At 38.7% G+C, this 17577-nt stretch overlaps 1 protein-coding gene across 2 annotated transcripts; it reads left to right on the top strand.

Moving 5' to 3' along the window:
- Positions 1 to 687: 687 nt before the first annotated feature.
- LOC121853549 (mitochondrial FAD-linked sulfhydryl oxidase erv1-like) lies at positions 688 to 12417 on the top strand. Of its 2 annotated transcripts, XM_042347755.1 has the most exons (5): positions 688 to 848; positions 2149 to 2317; positions 2513 to 2705; positions 3072 to 3262; positions 12274 to 12417. In XM_042347755.1, exons 1-4 carry the CDS (start codon positions 702 to 704, stop codon positions 3232 to 3234), a joined length of 672 nt encoding a protein of 223 aa, XP_042203689.1. In that variant the 5' UTR covers positions 688 to 701; the 3' UTR covers positions 3235 to 3262; positions 12274 to 12417. The 2 variants fall into 2 exon arrangements, with proteins under 2 accessions (XP_042203689.1, XP_042203688.1); XM_042347754.1 differs by lacking the exon at positions 12274 to 12417 and having other exon boundaries at positions 3072 to 5015.
- The last annotated feature ends 5160 nt before the right edge of the window (positions 12418 to 17577 follow it).

The raw sequence follows: 17577 nt of genomic DNA, 5'->3' as shown, positions 1-17577 counted from the left end.
AGTTTGGCCACCACTAGGGGTGAGTTTGGCCACCACTAGGGGTGCACCTTTTGTCGCATCCACAGGTCCCAATGGCATGAGATTATAACATTAACTAAGACCAAAATATGTGAAAAGGACCTAGGTGTTAAAGTATTTAGACGAAATTAACAAGAAAATAACCCTTTACGCAAATTTAGCGTTTTTTACGTGAATATTTGGAGAAAAGCAATAGAAGGGTAGAGCAAGGACTGAGGTAGGGTAGGTGTTGGGGCATTTATAGTTTGTAATTTATATATTTAAGCATTTAATCGAATAGCGTCAAATAACAAATAATTAAAATGGGAAAGCAACAAAAAAATAAAAAGGAAATTATAATATTAATAATACTTTCCTTTAATCGTTAATACAGAAACAAATAGTATATTGCATCATAATATTGATAGCCCAAGGGTCCCTCAGCCGGGTCGTCATCTGCTGTTTCAAGTTTATCTCGACTCCTTCAAACCCCCAAGACCGAAGCACTAAATGTACTAAATATTTCATGTTTTTTGGTTAATTTTGACTCATTATTTAACAAAATCCTCTACTGATAGAAAATTTTATTAATTAAATATACCGATGACACAGTTACTTGAAAAGCATTTCATTTTGGTGAGTTCAATTCTCTACAAATTGCTTCGGATTTTGGGTTTCGTAGTTTCATATTGACGGGTTCAGTCATGATGGCGACGGAGAGGAGAGAGGACGTCGTCGGCGGTCTCCCTCACCCGGAACAGACACCTACAGACAAGCCATGTCGAGCCTGTACAGACTTTCGTTCGTGGATGAAGAGCCAAAGAAGGGCGGGACCTGTCACGCTGGGTAAGGTATGATGTCATGGCAGCCGTGACTATTTTAATGGCGGGACATTTAACAACAAGATGATGATGTAACACTTGTGACATGTGGGGGTCACTGTTGCCTCAGGTCACAAGGTCAAGTTCCCCAGAATGATTCCCTTAGACCTGACAACAATTAATTGATTCAGAGAGGGTAATGAGGTAGTGAGGTTCATTAAATTGTTATGTAAGGATGGCTGGGGTATCCTTCACCCCAGAGAACAACATTACTATGGCAATTATCTTAGGTGTGATTGACAGTTTTAACATGTCTTGATGTCTTGGATGACTAACAACCTTAATGTCTGAGCTGTGGGAAGTTTGGTGTGATTTATTGTAGATAATTTGAACCAACCTAACTTATCTATCTTGGGGTGGAAGTACATTACATTATTTTAGATTATTATAGCTTAATTTAAGTAGGTTTGGGAAGCGTTTTTTTTTTTACCAGTTGAAACACCATAAACGGTATTAGGTAGTGAGTTTATTTACTACAAGAAGTACGAAAAACTAAATCATGAAAATTGCAAAGCCTTTTAAGTTTTCTTGATTTTTCTTGAGGTAAGAAGTTAGTTGCCATATAAAATTTGTCTACAATTCCTGGTTGACGTGTGCCTCTGTTCTAGAGTATTACCAAGAAAAGTGACCGTAGACTCAGGAGATCTTGTAAGGACAGCTTTGCTACTTTAACCCCTTGAGTACGATGACTTAATCTCATAACCTAACCTAACCTCTTCAGAACAATGACATACCCTTTAAAATACAATGAGGGAATCCTGTAAATATGATGTCATGACTGTTTCAATGCAATAAACAAATCCCATGGGTAAGACAATGTACCAAGTGTTATATAACTTCTTTTTTATTAATGTTTTTAAGTTGTATAGCAAAGCATTTAATATTCAGATGCATTTATCAATATTATTCACTTGAGGCGGCTGGTTAGGAGACAACATGACCCTAACATTATTTATTCTCACACTTGCCGTCGCATCTGTAATCTTCTAATGAAATCACATATTTTTATGTTACTCATTTGTTCATTTATAGACTTGTATAACATATATGGTGTCCTGATCCTGTACCTCAACTTACCCTAAGAGATTGAGTGTACCTGTACAAGTAAGGAGGGATTCCTTACTTGTCAATTTTATCATTCCTTTTTAATTTGGGTTATTACAGTAGAGTACTTTACAATATTAATGATTGTACAATATGTAAATCTTATTCTATTGTGTATTTTTTATAGTACAGTAATTATTTGATCTTTGTTCTTTTTATCTTACAGGCTGAGACCTCTTCAACAGAAGCACCTCCTCCGGAAAATTCCTCGGGGAGTTCATCTGAGAGACAGGAAAATTCTGGACTTGAGTCTGGCAGTGTGTTGGCAGGTAGAGCAAATGACGGTTCAAGCCAAACGTCGACAGTTCCTGAGGAAACTGATGTTCCACTCTGGGGTGAGCAACAAATTGCCTATGATTTATATATTCAAAACTTTTTTATTGCAATAAGTTGTAAAACAACTTAATGTTATATTAAAAAAAAAAGGACTTTGAATTATGTACCGTAGATAGAAAATAAGCAACTGAGAGACGCCAGTTAAGGATGTGTGTTATTGAGTGAGACACTTTATTCTCTCTACCTTGACACAGGGCAAGCAGCCAAGTACGGGTGTCCGGCGGATAGTCTGTCTCTGGGTCGGGGTTCATGGCGGCTGCTGCACTCCATGGCTGCGTACTACCCCACCCAGCCAACACCACAACAACAGAATGACATGAAGACTTTTATAACAATATTCTCCAAGTTTTATCCGTGTCAGCCTTGTGCAGAAGATTTTAGAGAATGGTAAATTGTTTTTAAGTATTTACTACAATGTTTACAAATGTTATATAATGTACGGTATTAATATGGGTAGTGTTAAAGGAGCCAGAGAACTCCTAATAAATATGAAGAGTGTGAGAGCAGTGATGAGTAGAAATGACTCTATATAAGAATGTTTGTTCCAAGTCTTATGTGTGGACGAGAAACTTTATCTTTTTTTTATTCTTCCCGATATAAGATAAACCAAAACTTGAGAATAGTAAAGATGGACAGTTTTGATAAATATTATGGGATATGAGACCATTTATGGGTTAGTTAGGAGGGGTGAAAATAAAGGAATTATTATAGATAAGAGAGGTAGATTAATTAATGTTTTGTTTTATCTTTTAGGCTGAAGACCAACTCACCAGCCGTAGACTCTCGCTCCACTCTGTCTCGGTGGTTTTGTGAGGCGCACAACGAAGTCAACAGGAAATTGGAAAAGCCATTATTTAACTGCGATTTAATTGATCAGCGTTGGGGAGATGGCTGGAAGGATGGGTCTTGTGATTGATGAATGGCCTGGGTCGAGTGTGTATACGGTGATAATGGAATTGAATTTTTTTTTTTTAGATAAAGTATATTTGGAAATATGTGTATAATTTTGTGGAATTATACCGTATTTGTACATTATATAACAGTTTCTGATTGTCTATAAGATTTTGGTATACACCTTTGAGAAGATCGTCTGTACACAATTACCCGATAAGCTAGAATATTTGATCATAGAAAATTAAACAGCTTTATCAACTTTTCTTTTGAAGCATTGGTGATTAGGATTAATATTGTCTATGTGTTGAGCTCAGGTCTTGTTATTAGAGGTGCTGTGGATAATGTGCCGGCCTTCTGACCAGTTGAGGTAAATAACTGTTGTTGGGTGGTTGATGGTGATGCATAACCTCGCTAAATGCGTCACTTGGTAACTCGGTCCAGTCAGCCATCACCACTTCACTGGACTACAACTATACATCCAGCATTAACTTTATCCAGCTGCAAAGTCACTTAGGTAGAAAGTTATTATTGTGCTCTTGACATGTTGGTTACACAGTAGTAGCTTTTTGAGTGAACCTTTGTTAAATGCTTCAGAGATTATGGTTAGTGTAGTCATGATGTAGAACTGTTGATCAGATGTTTGCAGTCTTCCTGATGAATATTTGACACCAGAAATAGATTGGGGAAAGATTTTTTTTTTACATTTACGACAGCAATATAAAGATGTACTGATAGTGATTAATTGAATGTAATTATGTCCTCTGACTGTAATGAAGTTGTGTAGAAGTGAGGGAATGATAGACTGTCTTGATGTTGAGAGAGAGAGAGAGAGGGGGATAAATGTATGACCAGACTGTACTTAAGTTGTAAGAAATGGTGGTAATGTATTCAGGCTTTTGGGTTGAAATGAGGAATATATTAAAGTGGACTGAAGTTATTAGTAAGTGAGAAATTAATTTAGCGCTGCACTGAAGTTGTGTAAAGGAGATGATATGATTCAGTCTGGAGTGAAATTATGTAGGAACGAGGGAATAAGCGCAGACTACGGAAGGAATGTAGGAATGAGGGAGTTAACTGGAGAAGCTGTTAAGTTATTTGAAATGATGGAATGCCATAATAATGAACCTGATTTATAAAGACGAGAGAGTCATTTCCTGATGTAAGTTAGGAGTGAGGGAATGATCAGAACATATCCTCATATTCTGTAGTAGTGTGGAAATGATGTGTTGACTTGGGGGTGAATAGTTGGAATGTTTTACAATATTCCTGTAGTATCTATAAAATTTTCAGAAGAGGTGACCAAGTGGTAACTCTCAGGCTTAAGTTCAGAAAACAGATCATGGAAGCTTAATTTTTTAAATATTTTTACTACAAGTTCATAATTTTAACCTGCTCGTTGTTGATACTATTCTTTTTGACTTCGTAAGTTTTCTATACAGTGGCAGAAATCAGTCAATGTGTTATTACTTTAATTTTATTATGGAACTGAAATCTTTTGTAATGGAAATGTTAGCTTGTTTCATCTTTAGCTGAATTTTTACCTTTTCCGTATAAACTTTGATGATTACATGATATACTTGTCTGGGAAATATTGTATTTATCATAGGTGCTGTACAGTATTTGCTAAAACTAGTGAAATTTACCTTTTGTAAAATATATTTTTATTTATAAATCAAAATATACATGAATGATTTTTTAACATTTTACAATATTTATCAAAGTGAAAGACATAGTAACATTGTGTCCTAAATGTTTGTACAGTATATGAAACATTCATAATTACAGAAGCTCTGGAAATATCAATATTGTGTTCTTCTGTCACCTCCACTGTGAAACATTACACCTTTATTACTCAGAACATTCAGTATTCATTTACATATATGGTTGTGGACATAATTCTCTGGACATCTTTAACAACATCAAGTAGTGTCTACTTAAGGGTCATTGGAATATTAACATTATACAGTATACTGACATCTTTCCTTTAAGCAGTGTTTATATATGTTATTCTGACAAACTATGAACAGCAACATTCATCAGCAGTAAACATACACGACCTACAAGTAGAGGCCAAGTGTCCATGGGGGTTTGGCGACAATTATTGTTCTTGTACAGTATTCATATTCTTTGTGCTCATTTTGACTCTTTGTTAAGGTGAAGATGCTTATGAGACTCAATAATATCATGTTTCAGAGACTGTGGGGCATTATTAGTTCTTTTAATGCTTATGAATTCAATTGGGTCAGGAACATATAAGAAAAGTTAATGAATTTTTTTGGGGGGTACTCGGTTATGACTCGTATGCTGTAAATAAGGAACATTAAAGACTATTACCATGATAGTATCCTGGACTAGACAAACCTACCAGTACTTAAACAAACTATCACACTATCATGTGATAATTAAACACCCTATAGCTAACATAACCTAACCTAATCCCTCAATTAAACTTGGAGTGTTTAATCATCTGGTGAAATAAGCTGAGGTTTCTGATCTTCACGAGATCCTTTTTTAAACGAGACTGAAGAAGTATTGAACACAAAGAAATGATTGATGATGAATAAGTGAATACTCTTGTTAACGAAGGGAATCATAGACACAATTAGCCAGAGAATAAGTAATCACCAGAAATACAGTATAATTATTACTATATATTGTTCTGTATATTATGTTGGCTTAGTTTTTCAACATGTTGTAAGTGTGTTATGTACTATCCTAAAATCCCATGGTGTGACTGTTCCTGGCATCCCTGAAATTACAGTATATATCGTGCCCTTAATCTAGCTCAGCCGTATCAATATTATTTTTATTGCCCACTCTGTACCTGCATTTTTCTGGGGAAATAAACTGTTTCAATATCAACACTTTCCCTCCACAGTTTACACATCACATTTCAAGTTATATTCTGTTTGTTATATTATGTTTATTATTGTATTTTATATTCTATAAATTTTTATGCTGTAACCGTTCCTTCAGTCCTTGTAAAGACAGTTAGATTATTATTTCAGTATTTTGTGGAATAATTTCATATGTACGGTGATACAGTTCATTTACTGTATACTTCTACTTATGATAATTAGTGTCCTTTGCTGGCCTTGAAATGCACCAGAAATATTCTAAGTGACATCCATTTAGAATTATTTAATTTCTTGTCACCCATGGAAATAAGGTGTACAGTTGGAAGCTACTGTAAATTAGTACCTAACTATATAGTTAAGTACCTAACTACAAGAAAAAAACCCAAGGTATTCCTAAAACACACAAATAACCTACCTAACTAGTGTAAATTAGGACGTAACTACTGTAATTTAGCACCTATCACATTAAGAAATGAATGACGTATATACTTAGTAAATTACCTTAAGGTACCATGGGTACTGTATAATGAGAAATTGGTGTACGAATAGAATATTTGTACAGTATTTGTGAATATTGGCAGAGAGAACGCTCATGTAGCGAGAGAGATCTGTATGTACAATATTAAGAATTAAGACAAAATTGACAGTACAGTACAATCTGTAGAATTAATATGCCTGCCCCTGGGGTCTGCCCATATTGTCACCAACCCGTTTAGCCACCACTATTTTTAACCCGTTTCGTCACCACTGCTTTACCCATTTCGTCACCGCGTTCATTCCCATTAATATATACACGAAAGTAACTGTTGCTTGGGATAGAAAATAATAAAAAACAAAAATAATTTATTAAAGACGAAAAATAAAAATAAAAACATTGTTAATATGCCTGCAATTGTCTCACTGCTCGGTGATTTATGCACTGGTGCCAAATCACCTTCATTTGTTCTGTATTTGGTTTATTTACCAATGTTTTAATAATTTTCTTTATTATATAATTAATATTCATGTACTGTACAATTATAACACAATACTTCTCGAGTCGTCTGTATACATGTGTAATTTCTATACTTGTAAAATAATAACTTACAATTTGTCACTAATACCAGCGACTGTTAGTGGTGACGAAACGGAATTGATATTGGTGACGAACCAGGTCGGTAACGAAATGGATTGGTGACGAAATGGGGCGTATCCCTCTCATTAGTACTTCTCTCCCTCCATTTATATTCACTCATCTCGTTAGACATTTAAATTCATTCATAAATCACTGAAGGAAACGAACGTATTTATTCCGCACAAACCCATTAATATAATTATCTTTTTAAACATATTACTAGAGTAGCTTTCCTTGCCGAATATATTGGTGATAATAACAGTTTGGGGAAAAGCTTAATTGGTATTGAAAGTAGAAGCTGGTTGAGATGGTTGAGGAATGTGGAGAGAATGGATAAGACCAATCAGGTCAGAGGTGCACAAGTCTGAACGTGGAGAGGAAGAGAGCAAGAGACAGGCCGAAAATGACATGGGGGAGAGGTTATACGAAATTATATTACAATTAAGAACCTGACAAGAGAGGCTGCAAGACAGTAGAAAATAGCCATAAAACACTGAAGGTGATGAAACACAGGAGACTGCCAACAGAGAGAGAACTGTTAAGAGTTTTGGTGGGTTGATTAGGGAAAGTATATAGGCAAATATGGCTGACGACATTATTGGAAGGATCTTGTCAAAGAAATAATTACGAAAAAAGAGAATCCATATAATAGAGTAGAGTAAAGTACAGTATAGTACAATACAAAATGTATTTAATAATGCTCAGACTTTACTCCTGCAGATTTTCAGGTTCCTGCTTAATGCATATCCTAAAATACAGTGGTAATTATCCTCGTACAATACTTATACAGTTGGTCCTCATATTACGCGGTCCCGCATTCTGCGTTTCACCGTTAACGCGGTGCCTTGCCAGAACCTAACATTCTTACATTCCGCGGTCGCGAACGCCATTACGCGGAGAGTGTCCGGCGCGACGCTATTTTTAGATTTTCCCCACGCGCCACGCGCCTGCCCGCCTGCCTGCCTCTGCCTCCTCCTCCCTCCGCTTGGGCAAGCGGCGCGGTAAGGTTGCGCAGTGTGTCTTTGTTGCATTATCACTGACGTCATATGACTTATCAGACCTGTGATTGGCCATGCATCCCTACCCTCCTCTGCTGCTAGCTGTAATTGGCTTAAAGTATTATGGCGTGTCCATCCGGGGGAGGGAGGGAGGGAGGAAAGACGACGCTTGACCTAGCCGCGGCAGTTTCATCCCTCAAGGCCACTCCGTGTAAACGCGCATCCATTGTTCCGTAAAATGGCTTCCGCCGGACCACCACCCCCAGAGAAAAACCTTTCCTTACCTGGACCCAGCGGCACTAAACCAAAGAAGACACGACGTTCCTTAAGCTACGAGGTGAAGTATACCATCATCCAAGAGTTGGAGAAAGGAACAAGGCAGGTTGATTTGGCTTCTCCGAGACTACCGACGACGACATCCTGGAGGTGATCAGAAATCCTGAAGTGACTGCCGACGAGATGTTGGAAGAAGAACACGCCAGTGAAGAGGAGGAAGAAGGTGCGGCAGTCTCCGAAGAACACAATTTAAGTCATAGTGATATTAAGGGTGCCATGGAGTGTGCAGAGAAGATGAAGTCCTTCCTTTCCCGCGACAATGACGATGACCGCTATGAAGTCTTCCATAACCGGCTGGTGCAGGCTATGGAGCCGTACATCAAGGTGTATCACGACAACATCAACGCCAGCCGTCAGCAAAGCATAACAGATTTCTTCACCCGCAACCCACCACAGCCAGCCCAAGCCAGTGATAGTGACAGTGAAGTTGACTTTGAGGGATTTGTCAGGGAAGCCCTGACAACTGTAAGTGACAGTGATGATGATTCACCTAGTAATGGTGATTCACCTGAGGGCCAGTAATCTGCCCTCTGCCTCGGAACCAGCCTCCATCCCCGTATGCCGACCCATCTCTTCTACTACCGTAAGTGTTCCACCTAACTTTTAGTTTCTCTAAGGTAACCTTCATTTTTCCTATGTTAACCTTTATCTTTCCTAACCTAACCTCTTCTATATTACTTGTTTTTTCATACCATCATAAAGTTAAGATAAAATTTTTACTGCAACATAGTTATGTGTCATCAAAAAGTGGAGTTTGGGGATTGGCCTGGACTCCATTTCAATTAATCCCATATGTTATGTTGTTCACTTAACGCGTTCCTCACTTTCCGCGGGACCCTCCGGGTTACATTAACCGCGTAATATGAGGACCAACTGTACAAGATGAAAAAAGAATACATTACAGGATACCATTGAAATAAGTACAGTAGGTTTAATTGGTACAGTACATTACATGAAAGCCCAGGTAAGCTGAACCCAAATACGAAAAATGTACCACATCCAGGTAGGAATTTAATTGATTTTATCACTGATGTACAGCTGCCTGCACTTATACCTACGTACGTGGTACAGTGGTTGCATTCTGGGTTGTAGGTTTAGATTACATTGTTTTTCAAGTTGGAATGATAAAATATTATTGCTTGGGGCTGTACTGCATATATCTCTTTCACAATAAACCAGATGGCATGGATATACAGTATCTCCCTTTATTTACAACACAAACCGAGTAGAATAGGTGTATGTCCCTTTTTTCTCTGGTTTCACTTAACTTGGTGCTTGTGTATTATTCGGGATGTACTTAAATAGTTAGGCACATTAAATTTTAGTTGAGAGAGAAAAAGTATTTTTGGCCAAAAATCCTTTAAGGCTTTAGACTTACAATTTTTGTCATTTCGGCCAAAAAATGGATTTTGTTCAAAATTTCAGTATAGGTACTCCTGAATGTGCTGCTTAAGGATCTGTTAACCAAAATTTGATATCTTGAATATAACTTGTTCAAATGGCTTTTAGAAAATGTTCAAATGATTTTTAGAATATTTTAATTACTTTTGCAATGCTAATTACTCGCCACTTATGGGTTTTCGAGGTAATTTCTTGGTGCTTGTGTATTATTCTGGATGTACTTAAATAGTTATGCACATTAAATTTTAGTTGAGAGAGAAAAGTATTTTTGGCCAAAAATCCTTTAAGGCTTTAGACTTACAATTTTTGTCATTTTCGGCCAAAAAATGGATTTTGTTCAAAATTTCAGGATAGGTACTCCTGAATGTGCTGCTTAAGGATCTGTTAACCAAAATTTGATATCTTGATTATAACTTGTTCAAATGGCTTTTACAAAATGTTCAAATGATTTTTAGAATATTTTAATTACTTTTGCAATGCTAATTACTCGCCACTTATGGGTTTTCGAGGTCATTTCTTGGTGCTTGTGTATTATTCTGGATGTACTTAAATAGTTAGGCACATTAAATTTTAGTTGAGAGAGAAAAGTATTTTTGGCCAAAAATCTTTAAGGCTTTAGACTTACAATTTTTGTCATTTCGGCCAAAAATGGATTTTGTTCAAAATTTCAGTATAGGTACTCCTGAATGTGCTGCTTAAGGATCTGTTAACCAAAATTTGATATCTTGATTATAACTTGTTCAAATGGCTTTTAGAAAATGTTCAAATGATTTTTAGAATATTTTAATTACTTTTGCAATGCTAATTACTCGCCACTAATGGGTTTTCGAGGTCATTTCTTGGTGCTTGTGTATTATTCTGGATGTACTTAAATAGTTAGGCACATTAAATTTTAGTTGAGAGAGAAAAAGTATTTTTGGCCAAAAATCCTTTAAGGCTTTAGACCTACAATTTGTGTCATTTTCGGCCAAAAAATGGATTTTGTTCAAAATTTCAGTATAGGTACTCCTGAATGTGCTGCTTAAGGATCTGTTAACCAAAATTTGATATCTTGAATATAAATTGTTCAAATGGCTTTTAGAAAATGTTCAAATGATTTTTAGAATATTTTAATTACTTTTGCAATGCTAATTACTCGCCACTTATGGGTTTTCAAGGTCATTTCTTGGTGCTTGTGTATTATTCTGGATGTACTTAAATAGTTAGGCACATTAAATTTTAGTTCACAGAGAAAAAGTATTTTTGGCCAAAAATCCTTTAAGGCTTTAGACTTACAATTTTTGTCATTTTCGGCCAAAAAATGGATTTTGTTCAAAATTTCAGTATGTACTCCTGAATGTGCTGCTTAGGATCTGTTAACCAAAATTTGATATCTTGATTATAACTTGTTCAAATGGCTTTTAGAAAATGTTCAAATGATTTTTAGAATATTTTAATTACTTTTGCAATGCTAATTACTCGCCACTTATGGGTTTTCGAGGTCATTTCTTGGTGCTTGTGTATTATTCTGGATGTACTTAAATAGTTAGGCACATTAAATTTTAGTTGAGAGAGAAAAAAGTATTTTTGGCCAAAAATCCTTTAAGGCTTTAGACTTACAATTTTTGTCATTTTCGGCCAAAAAATGGATTTTGTTCAAAATTTCAGTATAGGTACTCCTGAATGTGCTGCTTAAGGATCTGTTAACCAAAATTTGATATCTTGATTATAACTTGTTCAAATGGCTTTTAGAAAATGTTCAAATGATTTTTTAGAATATTTTAATTACTTTTGCAATGCTAATTACTCGCCACTTATGGGTTTTCGAGGTCATTTCTTGGTGCTTGTGTATTATTCTGGATGTACTTAAATAGTTAGGCACATTAAATTTTAGTTCAGAGAGAAAACGTATTTTTGGCCAAAAATCCTTTAAGGCTATAGACTTACAATTTTTGTCATTTTCGGCCAAAAATGGATTTTGTTCAAAATTTCAGTATAGGTACTCCTGAATGTGCTGCTTAAGGATCTGTTAACCAAAATTTGATATCTTGATTATAACTTGTTCAAATGGCTTTTAGAAAATGTTCAAATGATTTTTAGAATATTTTAATTACTTTTGCAATGCTAATTACTCGCCACTTATGGGTTTTCGAGGTCATTTCTTGGTGCTTGTGTATTATTCTGGATGTACTTAAATAGTTAGGCACATTAAATTTTAGTTGAGAGAGAAAAAGTATTTTTGGCCAAAAATCCTTTAAGGCTTTAGACTTACAATTTTTGTCATTTCGGCCAAAAAATGGATTTTGTTCAAAATTTCAGTCATGAGGCTGTTGAAGAATCACTTACCTGTATTTAATGATGCCGTGTCCTTACAGAACCACATAACATCACATCATCTTACTGTTTACTGGAGGAGCCACCAAGAACAGCTCAGACGGCTAACAATGCTGTTGACTGAAGTCCTCTATAAACTTCACAGAGTGACGGTAATAATTTTATGGTTTTGAGAAAGTATTTTGTGTGTGTGGTTACCTATCTGTGTTACCTGTGTACAAGTGTGTATGGTAGCTGTGTACATCTAGTTCTGTATAGAAGTGTATGGTAGTTTGTATGTGCAGTTCTGTATGGTAACTGTGTACTGGTGTGAACAGTTCTGTTTACAAGTGTATGGGAGTTGTGTATGAACAGTTCTGTATACAAGTGTATGGTAGTTGTGTATGAACAGTTCTGTACACAAGTGTATGGTAGTTGTGTATGAACAGTTCTGTATACAAGTGTATGGTAGTTGTGTATGAACAGTTCTGTATACAAGTGTATGGTAGTTGTGTATGAACAGTTCTGTATACAAGTGTATGGTAGTTGTGTGTTCAAGTGACATTGTTAAAGTACCCCTCTTCCAATCTGTGTTCCTCCTCCTCCTTCCCCTGTGCCCCTCCCCCACCTTCCCCTGTGCCCCTCCCCCACCTTCCCCTGTGCCCCTCCCCCACCTTCCCCTGTGCCCTTCCCCCACCTTCCCTGTGCTCCTCCTCCTACCTCTTTGCTCAGCTCCTCCTACCTCAGTGCTCAGCTCCTCCTCCCCCCCCCATCATGCTCCTCCTCCACCCTGTGCCACTTCCCCTCCCTACCTCTGTGCTCCAGCTCCACCTCCCACTCTGTGTCCCTCCTCGTCCCTAGCTCTGTGCTCCTCCTCCACATACCTCTGTGCTCCTCCTCCACCCTGTGCCACCCCCTCCCTACCTCTGTGCCCCTCCTCCGCCTACCTCTGTGCTCCTCCTCCACCATGTGCCCCTCCTCCGCCTACCTCTGTGCTCCTCCTCCTCCCCTGCTCCTCCTCCTCCCCCTGTGCTCCTCCTCCTCCTCCCCTGTGCTCCTCCCTCCTCCCCACCACTGTGCTCCTCCCTCCTCCCCCCTACCACTGTGCTCCCTCCCTCCTCCCCCCCTGTGCTCCCTCCTCCCTATGACCCCTCCTCCCCCTACTGTGCTCTCTCCTCCTCCCTACCTCTGTGCTCCTCCTCCTCCCCCCTCTGTGCTCCTCCTCCTCCTACCTCTGTGCTCCCTCCTCCTCTCCCCTCCTCTGCTCCTCCTCCCACCCCTGTGCCTCTCCCCTCCCTACCTCTGTGCTCCTCCTCCTCCCACCCTGTGCCCCTCCCTCCTCCTATCTCTGTGCTCCTCCTCCTCCCTACTCCTCCCCTCCCACCCTGTGCCCATCCTCCTCCCTACCTCTGTGCTCCTCCTCCTCCACCCAGCCTTCCTCCTCCCCCTGTTTCCTCCTCCCACCCCTGTGCCCCTCCTCCCCTCCTACCCTCTGTGCTCCTCCTCCTCCCCTGCCCTCCTCCACCCTGGCCCTACCTCTGTGCTCCTCCTCCCTCGTCCTGTACTTCTCCTCCACCCTACCCCCCCCCCTCGTCCTGTTCTTCTCCTCCACCCTATGCCCCTCCCCCTCCTACCTCTGTGCTCCTCCTCCTCCCCTGTACTCCTCTCCACCCTGTGCCCCTGCCCTCACTACCTCTGTGCCCCTCTCTCTGTCTCCTCCCCACCTTGTCCCTCTCTCTGTACTCCTCCTCACCCCACCACCCTCCCCCCCTACCTCTCTTCTTCCTCCCCTTGTGCTCCTCCACACCTGTGCTCCTCCACCCCTGTGCTCCTCCCCCCCTAATTACTTGAACTATGGGTTTCCCAGGTGAGATTTTGGTGTTTTGTGTTCTTCTTGAAGTAATTAATTGGTTAAAGCTCCTCAAATTCCAATTCCGAGAAAAAAAGTCTATTTTGGTCAAGTACTAAGGTGTAAGACTTATGTTTTTAGCCAAAAATTGATTTGCTGAAAATCTCGATATATGTACTCCTGAAATACTGATGCTTAAATATATGATCCTCTCCGTTTCGATTAAGGGGGCAATTAGTGGACTTAATAATGAAGCTTGGAAGTTTCAAGAAACTATCTCCAAACGTAATATATTTGCGATTTTCACTATTATTTCTTAGAGAGCAGCAGGGGAGCATCTGCCTCTACTCTGATGCACTACAAATCATGGGAAACAGCAGTTTAATGGTAAAAAAGATAAAAGGTGTCAATATATATAGTGGTGATGAAATTGGCAGTGGAATGGCCGGATAGATTGGTCCAGATGGAATAGACAAATTGAGAGAATGGGATGTGTAAGACTGATAAGTGTGTGGTAGGAGGGAGGAGATGGAAGGAGTGGGTGGAGGCTGCACTGGTGTGAAGGAAGAGACATCCAGCAAGCATTGATGTGTGTGTGTGTATGAAGGAGTGGATAATATATGGCTGTGATTGGAAGAACGTATCTGGTGACAATGGCTGACTTATTGGTAACTGCCAATGGGTGATGAAGTAATGCCAGAGCACATCCTAAATTACCAGGTAATTATGACTATTGGATGAGAGTGTATGAAGAAAAGTGATTTTAATTCTTGTCTGCAATATACCAAATAAACAATACTATTTTGGCTAATAAAATACTGTATTCATTTTACAGGTAGAAATAAACTTATCCTACAGAGAGGATGAGAACCATAACTTGGTTTCCAGATGACTGGCACAATCAGGAATAGACTTAAGAAAAAATGATCCAGGCTTCACAGAAAAAAGATGAATCTGCCTAAATAAGTGTATCTACCCAGCACGACTGGATTTGTTTCACCAAAGACGATAGCACTTACTGACCCACATTGGGGCCTGATGGGGTGAAAATAAGAAGCGATAATTATGTTTGCGTTGTCAAAGTAAAACAATTAAATCCCTGCAATTTTATGTAAATGAGCCAGTCAGGTTCGGCAACCCCGGACAATTTTAATATTTGTGATGCCATATGGCAGAATGTATACCATTAGACAAGCATTGCTTTCAATATCTTTCAGGAAGTAGTACATAGCAGCTGTTTTAGTTGCATTAAATATGTCTACCTACATAAATATTAAATTTTTTTAAGTGTAATTGAAAGTTTATCTACTGACTACAGTAGACATAGTGTAAATTGAGGGAAGAACCAAGCTATATTGTGTTTATTCAGGAAGGACTTCCAGTGATGTACAGGAAGAAAAGACTTGTTGATGACCTATTAGTGAGTGAGGGGGCAGCTTGCATGACCAATTAATAGAGGCAGAAGTGTGGTACTATAGGAATGCTGCAGGGAATGGTATTTCTTTCACTTTTTTTCGGTGGGCGAAACGCATTCCCTCTGTTTAAATAAATGTAAGCTTACAAATCTCTAACGTCATGAAATTATAATTCCCCGTAGACGAAATAGGAGGGTATTAACAAATTTGCATTTTCTTTTTGGCTTTAGCTAGGGTAATAATAACAGCATTATAAATTATTTATACAAAAAACTCGCCAAAAAGTCACTCCCAGCCTTCCTCCCAAGTCTTACTGATTCTTCCCTCCTCTAATGTGTAGGAGTTGAGGAAGGCCTCACTCTAATCAATGTGAGGTGAGAGGACTCACTCTGTGTGTAGGAGTGAGGAAGGACCTGTGATGTGGCAAGGTGAGGAAGAACTCTGTGATGTGTGGGAGTGAGAGAGGACTCTGTGATGTGTAAAGAGTGAGAGAAGGACTGATGTGTGGGGTGAGAGAACTCTGTGATGTGTGGGGTGAGAAAAGAGACTCTGTGATATGTAGGGTGAAGGACTCTGTGATGTATGGTGGGGTAACGACTCAGTGATTTGTAACAATGAGTGAAGAACTTGTGTGTTGTATAAGAATATTCACTGGAAATGTAGGACAGAAGAAGGTATGTATATGAGTGACCATATAATATACAAGTAGACTTGTGTGTTATTAAAAGTTAAGATTGCATAATACTGTTGTAATCATGTGTGTGGAATTTATGAAAAGAATGGTTTAGTTCACCTTAAATTAGTCATAGTTGTGACTAATACGGGTATTAAATTAATTTTTGTTTACGTTAACCATTGTAAAGTAGAAAGGTGTCAGTCCATCACTCCAGGTAGACCATTGCTTTCTAGAGTGGTCTATTTCCATCATTGTAGCACAGTAGTAATGGTGACGTCACTGCTGTGTACCTGCAATGGGGTAGGCTGCTTGTGTTGACTAGTTCCAAAAATGTCAAGAAACATTGTTGAACTTAGATTCAGCCCTGTACATTATTATGTTGCATAACAAAAATATTTAATTCTTCCTGTACTGTCCTATATAAGATGAAGAGTTTAGATTTTGCATATTTTTCAGTAATTCTTACATCTTCACAACTTACTTGTAACCAATGATGTTTCCTCTAGACAAACTTTTGTAGTATAATTTTATTTTGTATTTGTTGTCCATGTTAAAATCCTGGGTGGAGTATTGCCTGCTAGGGGCTGTGTGAGTCCTGATTTGTATATGAGGCTACCAGGGGCTGTGTAGTCACTGGTTATATAAAATGTTAAGGACTGTGATGTCAGCAGGCCAGTGGTGCCTCCAGTATATGGGGTCATACACAGCTAGTGTGACTCTGGGCTGATTGTTGCTCTCTAAGGTCTGTCAATGATGCTCTTCAGGGGCTCTTATGGCACACTGCCGGGCTGGGTGAGGCTACTAGGTCAATGGGGCTTGTATAAGACTCATGGAATCTGCCGGGGACCGGTGTGGGCTAATCAGAGGCTTTGAGTAGAGCTACCAGGGGCTGTTAATGATGTCACCCAGGACTGGGTGGAGGCCATCAAAGGGGTGCTCTGCTAGGGCCTATGTGAGGGGCTCGTCTGGTTGAGTACAAGAGGTATGCAATTCCTAATCAACCAGGTTGGTAGCCTTGCACTGGTCAGGTTAAGTCGTATAGGCATCTGTTGACAGATCCCACATCACAGAGCATTTGACTATGCGTGGGAGAAACAGACATTAAACCTAAATGTAAATCATGTAAATAAAACATTGTTTTCTTTTTCAAGTGTTTTATATATATCCAAAAGAAAGCTAGCTGCTGCATAAAGCTCCAATTTCCGTTTTCTATGATAAGTAGATATAACTTTCCCCAGGAAGTGAATTATCGACTTTTTGGGAAATATTACTAATTTTCGAAGTAGATTATCATAAAGGCAGGAAATTTATTATCATAGAAAATATAGGAAATAATCTGCTTTCCGGGAAAGTTGATTCCCATCTACTTTCCCGAAAGTAGATTATCTACTTTTCAGGAAAGTAGATATCGACTTCGAGAAGTAGA

Source organism: Homarus americanus, unplaced genomic scaffold, assembly GCF_018991925.1.
Source record: "Homarus americanus isolate GMGI-L3 unplaced genomic scaffold, GMGI_Hamer_2.0 scaffold4896, whole genome shotgun sequence".
NCBI lineage: Eukaryota > Metazoa > Arthropoda > Malacostraca > Decapoda > Nephropidae > Homarus > Homarus americanus.
This window is presented reverse-complemented; position numbering and strand designations above follow the sequence as displayed.